General features: G+C 32.0%; 1 protein-coding gene across 3 annotated transcripts in view; it reads right to left on the bottom strand.

Moving 5' to 3' along the window:
• COL11A1 (collagen type XI alpha 1 chain) overlaps positions 1 to 17,430 on the bottom strand; it is a 197,026-nt gene that overhangs the window by 99,338 nt on the left and 80,258 nt on the right. For all 3 annotated transcript variants that reach the window (XM_038541182.1, XM_038541181.1, XM_038541183.1), the window contains 14 exons: positions 15,997 to 16,050; positions 12,991 to 13,044; positions 12,821 to 12,874; positions 12,593 to 12,646; positions 11,347 to 11,400; positions 11,182 to 11,226; positions 9,793 to 9,846; positions 9,319 to 9,363; positions 9,009 to 9,062; positions 8,516 to 8,560; positions 3,275 to 3,328; positions 2,110 to 2,154; positions 921 to 974; positions 796 to 840 (listed from right to left, as the gene is read on the bottom strand). In XM_038541182.1, coding sequence (XP_038397110.1) covers positions 796 to 840; positions 921 to 974; positions 2,110 to 2,154; positions 3,275 to 3,328; positions 8,516 to 8,560; positions 9,009 to 9,062; positions 9,319 to 9,363; positions 9,793 to 9,846; positions 11,182 to 11,226; positions 11,347 to 11,400; positions 12,593 to 12,646; positions 12,821 to 12,874; positions 12,991 to 13,044; positions 15,997 to 16,050 — 711 coding nt within the window. The remainder of the gene's footprint in view (positions 1 to 795; positions 841 to 920; positions 975 to 2,109; positions 2,155 to 3,274; positions 3,329 to 8,515; positions 8,561 to 9,008; positions 9,063 to 9,318; positions 9,364 to 9,792; positions 9,847 to 11,181; positions 11,227 to 11,346; positions 11,401 to 12,592; positions 12,647 to 12,820; positions 12,875 to 12,990; positions 13,045 to 15,996; positions 16,051 to 17,430) is intronic.

Below are 17,430 nucleotides of genomic sequence, written 5' to 3'. Positions count from 1 at the left end.
CACTGACAAACATTTACATTAAAAAAATCTCGATTTCAGTTTCTTTGTCCAAAGACAAACTACAAAAGCTCTATAAAAAAATCCCGCATTCTTCATCCCTTTCTGCCTAGTTTTAATCTTTATTTCCTTCTCATTAATAGTTTTGCTTTGCATACAGTCTAATGTATAAAGACTTCCTCTTCCTCAATTGATTTAGGGTATTTCTAACTCTTGCACTGCATTTTAGCTTAAGCACTTTGGAGATTTTAGTAAAGAAAGAAAGGAATAAACATCTCTCTGTTGTGTGTACAATTGGATATTTTATAAAACCTGTAGCTAATTTATTCATAAAGGAACTCTATGATTTATAAAAGGTAAACACATGTAAGAAAAAAGGGATATAGGATTCTGTTTATTATATACCTTTGCTTCTGTTCTATAATTCAGTCCTCACTCGGAGGTATAATCTTTTTTTCAAAAAAGTTTCCAGGATACACAGTACAAAATCAAGCTTGCATTGTAATGTATCAAGTAATCACTTAAGGGGCCTCTGGGTGGCTCAATGGTTGAGTATCTGCCTTTGGGCCCAGTGGTGATCCTGGGGTCTTGGGCTCAAGTCCCGCATCAGGCTCTCCCTATGGGGAGCCTCCTTCTTCCCCTGCCTATGTCTCTGCCTCTCTGTCTGTGTCTTTCTAATAAATAAATAAAAATCTTAAAAAAAAAAGGGCAATCACTTAATATATTGGGAAATGAAATATCTGTTGAATAAATGCAAATATATGGCAATTAAAATCACCTAAATAAATTGTATTTTACCTTTTCACCTTTAGAACCCTTGAGGCCTCTGACGCCATCTGCTCCCTATGGAATAAATTAGAAGAATTAAATGATTATAATATTTTGCATTGAAATTAAATGGTGTGAGAAAGAATAACATTTACCTTTACTCCTCGGGGACCAGGGTAGCCAATAGGACCCTGTGGACCAGGAGGACCCTAAAAAAGACCCATTGCAATTTAAATATATAATACATGGAAAGCGCTACTCATTCACACACTATAATTTTACCAAATAATCTAAAAGAATATGGTATTTTTCTATTATTGATAAACTTAGGGAGTTTTTCACTTGTTCTACAGTCGGATGTGATGAACAAACTATGAAACTAGCTCTACCTACTCCAAATTTTTTGTATCATATATTCATGCAAAACTAATATAAACATTATATATGATGTGAATGATTCTATAATTAATAACTAACTTTCTAAACCTGAAAATATCTGGTGTCCTCAATGTCTACAATAAACAAACATTTGTAACAGAAAATTGGCATAACTTTTGTAGAATTCACTTCATCAAAAAGATTATCAAAATTATACATTTTCCATAGCTGGTTTCATTTAATTAGTTCACCTAAAGGAAATGATTTTCAAAATATGACATAAAATTTCTATAATAATTCTGTCTTTTAATATTATGTTACTAAGAAGCTAAAAGTAGCAACTCTAAACAAAATGATCCTACCCCCTTCTCTTGTAATCCAAAATAGTATTAACAACAAATAAGCTCTCATTTTAATAATTTTTTTAGATATTTTGATAATCATTAAATATTTACAATATAAATATAAAATCATTACAATTAAATCTCCTCTTGTTTATAAGTTACCAGAGAGTGATAAGTAAAGATAATATAGGAGTGACATAAACAGTTTATTTAGTAATTCTTAACCAATTTCATTATTATCATTTATTCCACATTTACTACATATGCAGAATTTGGATTTATCTCTGATCATGAAAACATTTATTTAAAAAATAAATGTAATCTAATTTATAAAATTACTAATACAAAATTAAAAGTTATATAAGACATCTCTGTTTATTATACCTTACACAAAAAATAATTACTAGATCATGATTTATATTTAAATGATAGCAAAACAATCTTTAGAAAGTAAAGACATATTTCAAGGCAGATACAAAGTATTTTCTGGTATTTACTTTCTAATATTCTTATCCCTAAGTGATCATAGAAGATATATATATATCATAAAGATGACCAAAGTAAGGTATTTTCTCTTAGACATAAAGTGACAGGACATCTACATGGATACTTTGTAACATACCAGAGCACCTTTTTCTCCAGACTGGCCTTCTTTTCCAGGATGGCCCTATATTTAGTAAAAACATAATAATAGTAAGATGCAATATTAATGGTAGTTTATATCACTATGAAATTGTTCCCTTTTTTCAAATCTATTGTGTCAAAAGATATTGAACATTTTGAATCAGGGCTTATGGCTTTAAACAACACTGAAAATTGGATCATTTGGAAGGAAACATAATAAGCTTATATTTAATGGATATAAGTTTCAGCAACTACATAATGTATATGAAAGTTTGAGAAAAGTACACAAAGCAATACAGATCCTTCATTAACAATTCAATCCCAGTATTAATCATAGTTCTTACAGAAAGTTAATTATTTCAGTCTGACTCCTATTTTGCTTATTGATCAAACAATCAAGCATACATCTTCAAAAGGCAGCTAAGCTATATGAATGGGATGTTTGAAAATATACCAAGATCATAAATACTAAAAGTTAATAATAAAATTATGGAGAGTCAGTAAACAAAAATGTATAACTCTGTCACAATTACACCCACTCAAAATTTTGTATTCTAGCTCAAAAATCTATGCAGTTTGAGAAGAATAAATAACAAATTTTTAAAAATAATAACTGCAGAGATTACATAATTACATTATGTATTATTATGCACTGGTGTATAATAAACATTGCTATATTTCTAGAAAAGGTAAAAATCTCTGAAGGTTGAGGAATTTTCATGGAAGATGTTTGAGGAAATTTACTTGTGGTGAGAAATTACTCATGGACCTTCAGGAACATACTTTGAAAAGTAAGAGAGAATGGAGAACTGGTTTCTATGGAGAAAAAAAAGACCACAGGAAAAGGTATAGAAATAAAGACATTTTGAGAATGCTGAGAGAAAAGTGAGTGGATCTGTTTGCCTGGATCTGATAGTTCATGAGGAAGTAGGAAGATCTTGAGATTCTGATACCAGAGTACTAGAATGAGTTTATCCACTGCATGATCCTTAGACTTTGCAATATGGAAATGACATGATGAAATTGTATTTTAGAGGTATCAATGTTTAATTACTGGCTCAATTTGTTTTTATTACTGACTTAAGAAAATCACTTCTAAAACACATGTAAAATCTATTTTTGAAGATAATACAAAATTTCAATGATGACTAACTATGACTTACAGGAGGCCCATCAGCACCAGGAAGTCCCGCAAGCCCTGGTTTTCCTTGTGGTCCCTAATCAAATAGAGAAAGAGAATATTTTATTTTAAGACATGAGAATAATGAAAAGTCTGACTTTTACATAGGAATATACTATTAATAAAATTCTTAATGAGTCATTGGCTTTTATCTATAAGCAACAAACTGACTTTTAAATGTATGTAGGAAATGTTATACTGAGATAAATGAAAACCAAATTTGACATATGTCAAAAACATGCTCACTTTTGGCCTGCTTAGTAGTCCTAAATGTATCTTTTTAAAAAATTAAACAAATTAGTTTTTGCATACCAATAAACTAGAGCTTAGAGAATAAAAAGAAAAACAGTATAGGTCAGGAATATATGGATTTATACCATTGAAGAAGTAAACACTGCACATTTCCATCAAAGATATTAAGGAGTGCTAATTCAAATAATTATATGGTAACTTCAATGAAACACAACTAATTATTAAAATATGTTAAGAAATATGCTATATTGTGACAGTTATTCATGGGACACAAAGGAAAACAAATCCAATATTTTGATGTCAAAGACATAATCTAATATGCAACTATTAACACTAAATATTTATTTAACCCATTACTCCAATTTCTTTTTAACCATAGAAGATTTCAAATGTCTTTCAACATGACATTAGTAAAATTGGAACAAAGTAAGAATGAGCACCAAATTCTTGTAAACTCTTTCTTGATAGGAAGATGGACATTCTGCTGAGAATAATTAATTTATCAAGCTTCCAGAGTCCAAATAATTATTACTTACTAGTGATGAAATTAGGCATAATTTAAAAACAATTGAAGGGTAAAAGATATATATGTGAGGCTAGATATTGGACACAATATCCATTTCCATTCTCAGAGAGTATTTAAGAAAAGTGTAGTATATATATATATATTATATATATATTATATATATAATATATATATACACACACACATATATACTGATAATCTAGAATTTACAAGAGATGTAACTTAAATCACAACAGAACAACAACAACAAAAAAATCAAAATAACCTTTAAATCGAACAATAGCTGCATCTCATTTAAAGGTTCCAAATGTTTCAATTTGTCCTTCTGCAAAGTCATTTTCAGTCAAGTAATCTAACATTATATAATAACCATTGTAAAACACTGTATTTTTAATGGCAGTGTCTGGCACATAAATCATCTTCTGCTCTCAAGACTATGGTCTTATTTCTTCAAAACAGTATGTAGAGCACAAATGCAGAACTATTGTATTAATTTTCTTATCAGCAGTTGTGATATTCATATGACAATGACCTATGGTCAGTACTACATGGCTTTTGTTGTTGTTGCTATATTTAAGGGACTAGGAATATTAAAAATCTTGTAAATAACTTTTTATAAAATTAAATTAATCATCCTGGCTGGTGTGAGGTGGTACTCATTGTAGTTTTGATTTATATTTCCCTAATGATGAGTAATGTTGAGCATATTTTCATGTGTCTGTTGGCCATCTGTATGTCTTCTTTGGAAAAATGTCTATCCATGTTTTCTGCCCATTTATTAACTGGTTATTTGTGGGGGGTTTTTTTGGTATTTGATTAAGTTCTTTATATACTTTTTATTCTAACCCTTTATTAAATATGCCATTTGCAAATATCTTCTCCCATTCTGTAGGTTGTCTATTAGTTTTGTTTATTGTTTCTTTGCTGTTGCAGAAGATTTTTATTTTGATAAAATCCCAATAGTTTATTTTTGCTTTTGTTTCCCTTGCCTCAGGAGACATATCTGTAAGAACCCAATGTTTATAGCAGTATTATCAACAATAAGCAAATTATGGAAAGAGCCCAAGTGTCCGTAAACGAATGGATAAAGTAGATACACACACACACACACACTAGAATATAAGCCATAAAAAAGAATGAAATCTTGCCATTTTTCAATGATATGGATGCAGCTAGAGAGTATTATGCTAAGCAAAATAAGTCATTCAGTAAGAGAAAGACAAATAACATATGATTTCACCCATCTGTGGAATTTAAGAAACAAAACAGATGAATATGGGGGAAAAACAAAGAGGCTAACTGAGGAACAGACCCTTAACTATAGAGAACAAACTGATAATTACTGTAGGGAAGGTGAGTGGAGGATGGGTTAAACACATTGATGGGGATTAAGGAGTGCACATGTCATGGTGAGCACCAGGTGTTGTATGTAAGTGATCAATCACTAAATTCTACACCTGAAACTAATACTGCACTATTTATTAGTTAGCTGGAATTTAAATAAAAATTTGGAGGAAAAAACAAGTTAAAATCAGTCCATCTGTTTAGAATGGAAGTTCCATGATAGCATAATATTTTATCTTCTTTCTTAACTACTTGCTGTTTCTCTGGAGGGGTGGGAATAAAGTTGAATGAATGAATGTCATAGATTTTTAGATTTTAATAAAATAATGAAAATTATTGTGTATTGTGTTTCTATGAATTATAGTGATTTATAGATAGGTAGATAGATAGTCCTTTTTTTTGATATATAGTCCATTTTAAGTCTCAAACAATTCCATGAAATATCATTATCTAAAGAGTTTGGGCAAACTAATGTTAGTAAGTGACAGAGTTGCAGTATAAATGAACCTAGGTCCATATCTATGCTTCAATGTTCTTGCCTTTAATATTTATTTTGTGTCTTGTTATTTCATTCTTAACTCAAAGAGTTATATAATACTATTTGTTTTCTCTAAAGCAATTAATATATGAGTGATGTCAAGTCCGACATTATAAATCAAATAACAGGAAGCTCAGTATATTTAAGTTATCAAAATGTCAGGATAAAGAATATAGCTGTTTTATCCAATTTAGTTAACTAACAAACTTTATAAAATATTTTATCACAAGTAAAATAAAAGCACATATACATCATACAGAAATGTATGATGATACATCATAAAGAAAAGTAATATAGATGTAAAATAAAAAATACATCATAGATGCAATATAAATAGAACATGCTTCTCTCATGTTCTTGAGTTCCTTTCTTCTTTTGATAAAAGCAGACTGTCTTTGAACCCACAAACTATATATGTTCAGATTAGAGAAAAAACAGATTGTGCTCTCTTCTTACCACAAATACAATGAACCAGTTCCCATATTTTACCTTTGACTTTACAAAGGGAATTCAGATATACTAGTTTACCTAAGAAAATTCCTCTTAGGAATCCAATGCATGGGCAGCCCCAGTGGCTCAGCGGTTTAGCGCTGCCTTCAGCCCGGGGCCTGATCCTTGAGTCCCGGGATTGAGTCCTGTGTCAGGCTCCCTGCGTGGAGCCTGCTTCTCCCTCTGCCTGTGTCTCTGCCTCTCTCTTTCTCTCTCTCTCTCTCTCTCTCTTTGTGTGTGTGTGTGTGTCATGTGTCTCATGAATGAATAAATAAAATCTTAAAAAAAAAGTTAAAAAAAAAAAGGAATCCAATGCATGGTAGAAAATTTAATAGGCTTATGCTCAAATAATAGTATGAATATAGTAGGGTCATAATGAACTAATCTAAAGTATGGCAAAAGAGGCCCAAGGTAATTTTTCTGATCTAAAGTAAAGATCTGAAATTGCTTTTGGTACATCTTTATTTCAAAGGGCACTTTCCAATAGATCTCTAATACCATACCATACAGATAATACACACAAAAGAGTACGTTAAAGGCTACTTAAATTTGATGTTAACTCTCACAACCTAATAATAAAATAAATAACTCAATCAGAATATTACCAAAATATTTGAATAGATATTTTACCAAAGAAGATACAGAAATAGCCAATAAGCACATGAGAAGATACTCAACATCACTAGTGACTTGGGAATGCAAATTAATACCACAGTGAGATACCATTTCACACTAAGAAGAATGACCATAATCAAGAAGAAAAGCCAACATTCATGAAGATCTGGAGAAACCAGAATCCTCATACCTTGTTGATAGGAAGGAAATAATGGTGCAACTACTTTGGAAAACCGGTTAGAAGCTTCTTCAAATATTCAGCATTAAATTCATCATAAAACCAGAAATTCCACTTCTATGTGCTACCCTAAAAAATTCAAAATATGTCCAAAGACCTCTATGCAAATATTTATAGCAGCACTTTCATAACAGCTGAAAAGAGCAAACACGTAAGTCCATCAGCTGCTAAATAAGTAAACAAAAAGTGGCATATTTCATTAATGAAATGCAATAAAAAGGAGCAAAAGTGTTGATGTATGCTGCAACATGAGTAAACCTGAAAACTTTATGCCAGATGAAAGAAGCCAGATACAAAGGTCACATATTATATATTCATTTATATGATTAAATTCATATTTTAAATGCATTCATGTATTTCATTCTAATGTCCAGAAAAGGTATATCAACAGAGAGAAGAAGATTAGTGGTTGTCTAAATCTGTGGGTGGTACAGGGAGTACAAATCAACAAAAGATTTTTTTCTGGGGTGGTATAAATATTCTAAAAAATTTTATTGTGGCACAACTCTGTAAATTTATTAAAAATCATTGAGCAGTACACTTAAAATGAGTGAAATTTTATGATGCAAAATTATACCCCAATAAAATTGCTTATTTTTTAAATTATACGTTCATAGAAATCAATGAAAATAACAGGAAGAGATATTGAAAATGAACCAGCTAATATTGTACTGTAACTACAGAGGACAGAAACTATTACTTAAGGAATCTGGACGAAGATATCAGGGAGAAAGACATCTCTTTAATTAAAGATTTATTCTTGTTTTGATACAGACACTGAGTTATTAACAAGAACATCCTTTGCCATTCATACATGAAAAATGGTGGGAATGATAACTTCACAATTTCCCTTAATCAGATCTTGCTAGAAACCCTTTGTTACAAGCAAACCTAATGACATTTTTTTAAATAATGAGAAAGAAAAGGAGAACCAAAATGAAGAGAAAACATTCATTCATAACAGTACATTTCTAAAATTAATATAGCTGAGAATGTCACATTTGGAAGCTATCCAAATGGAACTATGTGAAATCTTATCATTTATAGTTCAGCGAAGTATGAATGACTTCCCCTACACACTGTACTCTCAAGGTTTTACTCCAGATTAATTCCTTATGTGCTGAGCCATCTTATCAAAAACAGAAGGCAGACCTCGCTTCTGCCTAAGGCTGACAACCCAGAATTGGTGAGCAGACATTGCCAGAACAAGAGAGTGACTTACTTTCTCGCCAGGAGGACCGATTGGACCTTGTGGACCAGGAAGACCCTATTTTAAAAGAATTTATTTCATATGTCAGGAATCACATCACAAGAATACATTTTCAAAACAGAAAAATAACCTTCTATTTCACAAGAAATGAGTTATGAGAATCTATATACATTCCCCACATTTCCCAGAAAGTTTTGGAACACTATGAGGCATTTTACACAGGCTACTCTTTTGGCAGGGTGACTGTAATGTGATCCTATTCAGAACCCTTCTGCAGGTGTGGCTATTCGTCCTGGCATTCCATGAACACTGAATGACTCATTTTATTCTTGGACAAAAAAGGGGCCTCTGCAAATTTGCTCAAATTAAAAAAAAATTATCTTCCTACCGTTGCATTGCAAACATTTTTAATCCTACACAGAAAATTTTGAGGCTGTCAGTTTTCTCATGAAAAGATAGCATCTTACCCCATTACCTCAAAGGAGCTGCGGCGGCTTAGACTTACCTGAGGTCCTGGATTCCCTTGCTGACCTGGAGGTCCAGGCTCCCCTTGGGGACCCTGCCAGAGAAAAATATAAAGAGTCTTTAATAGAGCTATTTCACATATTTTTTTTCTTCTTCTCAATTGAAAAACAGTCCCCAAATCAGTTTCCCTATGGAGAATCTGGAAAATCTTGCAAAACATTAATGCTAGCAGAAGCTAATGGGCTTTGCAAAACGTTGCAAGAAATTTTTATTTTAGATTTAGCAACAAAAGTTGTTGGTTAATACCTAGACTGCAGAAATGAGTTATGTTACAGATGTTTTCTACATACCATGTTTCCTTTTGGTCCTGGGGGGCCATCAACACCTGCAATACCCTTCAATAAAGAAAAAGAAAAAATATATATATATAGATGTTTAGAAATTTAAATGCTACAACAGAAAATTAAAACAATAGCATGACATCCACTGGCCTAGGGTATCTAAAAATCATTTTAGGATTTAGAGATGAGGAAAAAGGCAGGGTCTATACTTTCCTCTCCATGTCCACATTGGAGACAACCTGGCAGCATTTTCCACTATGTACTGGAAATTTGATATGAAATAATAAAGTAGATAAACTAAAAGGGAAAGAAAGGGGTAGAGTGGAGAATAATCCATCTACCGATGGACAGAATCATTATGTCTTAGAACCTAATAAAGCAGTAAAGACCTAGCTGTCTACTGAATCCTGCCATGGCCTTGAGCTTTAAAGTGTCTGAACAAGCTTTCCCTAGAAAATTCTGAATATTTCCAGCAATACATACAGGCTGCCCTGTAGGTCCTGGAGTTCCCCTTGGTCCCAGCAAACCTCGTGGACCCTAGAAGGAAAAAAAAAATAGCATGTCCTCATAAGAAATGCCCTCAAAATATACTTCCTCCTCTAAAGAGATTTTAATGTAATGTTGAGAGTAAAAATATCTGTGCATCTTCTATTAACACACTGCCGATTGTGTTTAAAATGCTATCTTTATGTAACACAAATATCTCATGTCTATACTGATCTAAAACCCAGAATGGATAACAGGTAGTTTTAGCATATAAACTGTGTACCTTTGATTCTATAAATTTACATATGAATCAGTAGGGGAATTTTCAAAATGGGAAATGGCTTAATATTTTATGTCAGTTTTGTGTCATTTTCTGCTTTAAATGGCAACACTGAAAATTATTAAATCTTATTATTCAATCATATAGAAAAATCCCGATTTTCTTCTTTTGTATTAGGTGAATTCCTTTCTTCTTAAAAAAGATTTTTATTTATTGAGGGGGAGAGAGAGAGTGAGCGGGAGAGCACAAGCAGCGGGGAGGCTCAGAGAGAGGGAGGGAGAAGCAGACTCTCCACTGGAGCTGGGAACCCAAGGCACACAGGGCACAGTCCCAGGACCCTGGGATCAGGACCTGAGCCAAAGGCAGATGCTTAACCAACTGAGCCACTCAGGCGCCCCTAGGTAAACTCCTTCTTGAGACAATATCATGAAGAGAAAGAAACAAACTACTGTTTAGATAAACTATATATGCAGATTATACAAACCATTTCTCTGAGAGATTTTTTAAAATTATTATTCTTTAAACTTAATTTCTTCTCTTCTTTTTTCCCCCTCCTTCATCTGCTCCATCTTCTTTTCCTTCTTTAGAAAAATGAGTACAGTAATTTACTGCCTCTCCTATTCCCTTGAGCTCTTATGCCTTTGAGTTGACAGGCTCTGTAATGTGACAGGCTAGGACTGAAATTAAGAAGACTGGCTCTAGTATGGTTAGAGTCTGGCCTGGCTAGTTTTGATTAGCTAGCTTTAGCTAAACTTTCCCAATTCAGTTTCCTCATTTGTATAATTCGGTAGAAAAAAATAATATAATCTAGCATATTTTATCCTTATATCTGACATAAGAAAATCAAATAAAACAAGGACACAGCAATAAAAACTAAGTTTTTTTGCCTGAAAAAAATATTCTATTCTACATTTCTTTCCTCTCAATTGTCCAAGACTTTCTGTATATCAAAGAGTGTTATCTCTTCTTTTAAAATGCTTTCCCATAACAATTACCTGGTTAGTTAGCTTATCATTACCTGAGTTTATCATTGACTTTATATGTAAAACACCAGTCACTATTCTTCCAAAACAGGGTATTATTGAGAAAGAAAGAAAGTTGCTTACAGCTTCACCTGGAAGACCCCGTGGTCCTATTTCTCCATCTTCTCCCTGTAATTGACAAGAGGAATGGGAGGGAAGTGCAAGCAGACAACACATCAATTCAACATGACTTTGTTCTCTTATGTTTTCATTTTAAATATTTCTTAAAATAAATGAAGTTTAATATACCCTCATTCCATCTTCTCCAGGAGGACCAGGGGGGCCTTGGGGGCCCCGTTCGCCCTATTAAATAAATACAAATATGATGAGAAAATGAAACAAGGCTGAATTTTTAGAAGTGTTTCCTATAGCTATCCAGTTTGACAGGAAAACTTATACTTTCTTTGTCCTCCTCAAAACACTGTGGAGATAAATCATAATTTTACATTAAATGACTTTATACATTGCTACGCTAAAAAAAAAGTTCCTTCAATTAAAAAAAAAAGGTTTGAATAAAATACCTAAAATAATCTTCAGACACTTAATATAAATTAAATCATTTAGAAAATTATTTTACTGAAGATTGTCTTAAACAGGGATACACTTTGGTAATTTAAATTTAACTTAAATTATTTTCTGTTTCTAAGAGATTCATAATAAATCAGCACAATCAAGATAACTAAAGACATTTTTAATTTTTTAAAAAACAAAATTGTGTATTTCTCCTGACATATGGTAGGTATATACTAAATACCTTGCTTGACATCTCTGGTATTCTCTTTTCTTTTACTCTTGTCTTTTTATATTATTTGTGTAAAGTTTTTCTTATCTTCATTTCTTACTTCTGAAGAAGGGAAATGTGAAGATCCAAAGCTGTCCTTTGCCCAAGAGACAGCCTCTTTGCTTAATTTCCCACTAAAAATATCCACTGGATTCCTGTTCAGCATGGTGCTTTGTTTAGCTTTTGCAAATTATAAGCTCTTGCATTGCACTGCAAACTCATATTATCACAAGAAATAGCTTGTGGTGTCTCTATCTTTGGGCACCATGGAACAGGATAATAAAATACAGTGCCCAGTATATTGTTAGAGCAATGACAGACTGTCTAAAGGGGCCTCTATTAAGTATAGTTCCATAGACAAATTATAAGAGGCACATTAAGATGATTGGCAAGAAATTAGAGGCAAAATGCAATCTCCATGCTTGGCTTTGTATAAATATAATATTTTCCACATACATGTACATAAAGATTCTACCTGGATTTATATTTACATGATTAATGTCTAAAAATAATGAACTTGTATTGATACTGTGTGTAATTCTATTTATCTTTCTTAAAGTAGGTAGTAGATGCAATACTTTGCTAAATTATTGGATTCATAAATATTTAAATTAATTTTCTTTTTTTGACTTCTTAAAGCCTATCAATTTTAATATATTTCATAATATCCCTGTATTTTCCCTGTATGCAAAGTAACAGAATGGTATACCTTACCCTGTGACCTTTGTCACCTGGCAGACCTGGAAGTCCATCAAATCCCCGATCTCCCTGTAAAATCATCATCATCATCATCATCATCATTATCATATTCCCAACTTAATTATATACTGTAATTTAAATGTGAAAGATTCATTCATACAGGAAACTCTGTCATAAAATATAACATTTTCAGGAGTGAACTAACATACAAGATCCAAATATAGAAATGTACAAGCTCCTGACCTTTGCTCCAGGTTCTCCTGGCATTCCTCTTCCTCCATCAGCACCTGGACGACCCTGGTAATGCCAAGAACATGACTAAGTATAAAGGATTCCTATCGGCACAAAGTAAAAGGAAACAAGGTAACTGATGATTTCAGATCATCAATATATACAATGAAAACCAGTCCTACCCTTTTTCCAGGTTTTCCCGTTGGACCAGGTGGACCTTGAACACCACGAGGGCCCTATATCAAAACATTGAAATTTATTCATTTTATGGAATTTTTGGTCAATGCACTGAATCACATTGAGATGGTTTTAGAAATTTCTATGTTCTTAGCTTTCCCTTAAACGTTTTGGCATAAGAAAATTATTTCTTACATAAAAGTTCACATAAAACAGAAGAAAATCAATTTTTCTAAAAGGTTCCTCGCAAAAAAAAAAAAGAGGGCCACATTATCTTCTTAAGTTTATGGAGATCTGATTACATTTAAACAAAAGAAAGTGATATTTTAATCTTTAAAAAAAATCCTCACTCATTTTGATCCCGAAATCTTGGGTTTTACATTTCCCTTGACTGAAAACACTCTTAACCATCCATCTCATTCGTCTTTTCTTTCCAATCCTCTTTCCTTCACCTTCCCCTTCATTTTTTAGAGATCCTCTTCTACATATTTATTCTTTTATTCAACTTATCACATGAATTATAATTGTCTTTTTTCATAGTTGAATCTCCCACTAAATTGAGATCTGCTGTGGTTTTAGACTAAATCAGCCTTTTCTCCATTATATCCCTACACCTCAGCATAGTGCCTAGCACATGTATCTTTCTATCATCTACAAAATGCTGGAGGATTATTTGGGATCTCTAATGCAAATTATTGCCTGGCACCATGCCATATCATATTAAAGGTGAAAGATTCTCAATATGCATCTTTCTTGAAGTAGTGCAATGTGATATTATGTCAATAAACAATGTCTTATGTGAGGATTGATACACATGTTTTTTTAAATAAAATTACACAGTTAATAATAGATCAAATGTAGTCCTAATATAAACATTGCATAGGCCTTTATATTTAATTAACCATATCCGTTTTAAAGTTAAACAGTATGTATATAATGAGTGTGGTAGCAAATGTAACACGCATTCAAAATTACAAATAACTTTTATCTTCACTGTACAATGTTGATTATGGAAATATGAAATTAAAGTTGTCTAATAAACAGGGTTTAAAGACCACAGCTTTTTTAGAAAATTATTCTTGCAAGATGACTTTACCCCGTACTCCAGCCGGAAGGCAAAGAGCAATACTAACAGCACAAATCTCAGTTTTTAATGAAAATGATCCTGCTTCATCTAATACTGTATCTCTTTGGACTTGAGTCAAGGAAAACCACAAAATCCATGGTGACTACTACAAAATGTCTTTAAATTAAACTATTTTGTAAAGAGATGATGAAATAAATTATAAATTTTTCAAAAGCTTAAACTCTCTAGATTTCATATAGTGACATTTCAGTAATTTTATGCAATTCTCAGTTAAGTTGCAATGTTTTCCAACCTTCCATGGCAATATTAACCAAGAATGAAAGATAAGACTGCCATAATTTGAATCACCCAATTATGTTTCTCAATTTTCTTTGATTTATTTTCTAATTCCAAAATAAACTGCGATGTATCCGTATAAAGGAGTACTACTAAGCAATAAAAATGAACGAACTATTGATGCACTCATCAACTGCGATGAATCTCAAGGCATTATGGTGAATGAAAAAACCAGTCTCAAAAAGTTACATAATACATGATTTCATTTGTACAGTATTCTTGAAAAGATAAAACTGTAATAATAAAGAACAGATCAGTGATTGTCAGGTATTAGGGGTGGTGGGGAGGATATGACTGTAAAGGGTTGGCTCCAAGAAATATTTAAAGTTATAGAACCATTCTATCCTGATGATTATGGTGGTGATCACAAAGAATACATATTGGTTTTAAATTCAATTTCACCTTGTAATTTTGAAAAAATAAACCCAATTTTATTGTATTATTTTTTAAAGATTTATTTAATTTTATTTGAGAGAAAGAGAGAGTAGGAGCAGCAGAAGGGGAAAGAGAATCCTCAAGCAGACTCCTTGATGAGCAAGAGCTGCCTGCAGGAATTGATCCCAGGACTCTGAAATCATGACCTGAGCTGAAACCAAGAGACAGCCACCTAACTGACTGAGCCACCCACATGCGCCAAATAAAACCAATTTTTAAAAAAGAAAAAAAAATCGGTGACTGGCCACTTGAGAGTTCCTGTAGCCAATCTGAATTTCTATTTATTGAGTATATCAGGAAGTATTTTCATTTAAAAATAAATTATTTTTAGGGGCTCCTGGGTGGCTCAGTTGGTTAAGCTTCTGACCCTTGATTTCGGCTCAGGTCATAAGCTCAGGGTCCTGAAATAGAGCCCTGCATTGAGCTCCATGCTCAGTGCAGAGTCAGTCTGGGATTCCCTCTCTATCCCTCTCCCTGCTTGCATTCTCTCTCTCTCTCTAAAATACATAATTAAAATCTTAAATCGATAAATAAATGTATTTTTTAAATGTCACATTTTTACTATTTTCTAGAATAAGCATACTTCACAATGTTCTTATGTTGAATGTTTCTATCTACTTATTATCATTCAAGAAAACATAATACTTTAAATTTGGTACCATGTAAATATAATCTAAAACCTTTTTAAAAAATTTCAGCTCAGCTGTTCTCAATTCTGATAATTTCCTAGATCTTAAAAAATGCTTAAAGTTAGCTACTTTTAAGTATGTTAAGTATTGTTTTCTGAAAGTATATGCTAAATTCACTCTCCACAGAAAATATCGTGGGTTTGAGGCAGGGCCACTAAAAAGTACCATTGCAGTAGTTCTGCTCTGCTCTGTAAAATTTCAAGCCAATTTAATATTCTAAAGGCCTATTACTATCAAGCCTTTCCCATCCTAGCTTATTATCTTCTTTTAATATTGTTTAAATTAGTCAAGTCGTTGGCAGTCAAATGGTCAGTAGGGATTTTTCAATTAAAGGAGGTGATATGAACTTAAAAGTAATGTAAGTAATTTCTTTCCTCATAAAACAGATGGCAGATACTTCAATTACCTCTATAAGATAAAATGAAGTCAAAAATAAAAGAAGTAAAATAGACTATTGTTTTTACCTGAGGACCTGGGTCACCACTCTCACCTTTGGCACCAGATGAACCAGGCCCCCCCTGTAGAGAAAAAGTAAGAATATAATCATTTAACTGAGTAATAATTCCCTAACTACTTTAATCTTACCATTTTCACATGAAATAGTTAAACACTATTAAAAATATATTTCATCAAATTAGTATAATTTTAATACAATAAAATTTTCAAGTCCTTTGAAATACATCTCTTCTCAGATTTATTGTATTCCAGTTGGTAAACTATATTTAAAAGTCTCTATTTTACACATAACTACACAGAAGCCAATTTCATCAAGTCACATTGAAATTTTCTTTACTGTATACCATTACAGTACTTACGATGATATTCAAGGCATTATTTATTATTATACTGTGATGTAGTACTAGAGGCAACATATTTTTACTGAGTCAGGTATACATTGAATCCATTTATACAGCAAGGACTTGGCAAAATGTTGTTGTTCTAATACTCAGAAATTTCTCAGACACTGAATTCTATAGCAATAAAATGTCAAGAACAGATGCTACAACTATCATTTTAATTGTCCTGAAATAATGTCAAAGCATTTTTCCCCAAAGTGGTTTGTTTATTTCCCACAAGAATAAGCCCTTATGACAAAAATCTCTTACAAATGTTTACATAATTCAAAAAGTGCCATAAAAACCTGGCACATTAACTGGAAAAAATATAAAATCACTTTATAAAGTGTTGTGAGTTTTAAAATAAATACTAGGCTGTTCATTCCCCTAAAAAGCTTTAGGACATTAAAATTGAACATGGTGATAATAATTAACTTCAAACAGAAGTATACTTTGGGTGTTTAAGAAGTTTCTGGTTTATTTAAATCGATACACATTCAAATGATGGTGCATTGAATCATTATACAAAAAAAAAATTGTGCTAAGTCTGGAAATGTTAGCTATCTAGAGCCTCCTGGTGGCTCTAAAGGAAAATAACTATTAATCTGACTCCTAAGAAATATGGAAAATCAAGTAACATGAATATTCTAACCTTGAAAATTAAAGAATAGCCTTCACGTTTTTAATTAAGATTTCTCGCAACTAAATTTTTTCAAGAGAAAACCTAAGGGTTCTATATTAAATCAGATTATTAATCACTGAATTGAAAACAATTATAGGACAGTCAATTTGTTTTTAATTAATTTACTGCATTACATTCTCTGTATATAGCACTACCTACTCAACAAATTATAATTACTCTGTCCAAACACTTTAAAAATCATCATCTAATAATTGACAGTAACAGAATAAAATAACACAATATTTTCTACATTTCCTGTACATTTTATAATATAGGCCTCCATTTGTCTAGAAAAGCAATTGGAGAAAACAACTGAATAAGGAATTTTTCATTGGAAGAATGTATATGTTTGTATCTGAATATATTGATGTAGACTTTGT

Source organism: Canis lupus, chromosome 6 (assembly GCF_011100685.1).
Source record: "Canis lupus familiaris isolate Mischka breed German Shepherd chromosome 6, alternate assembly UU_Cfam_GSD_1.0, whole genome shotgun sequence".
Classification (NCBI taxonomy): Eukaryota; Metazoa; Chordata; class Mammalia; order Carnivora; family Canidae; genus Canis; species Canis lupus.
Note: the sequence above shows the minus strand (reverse complement) of the source record. Positions and strands in the feature narration are given on the sequence as shown.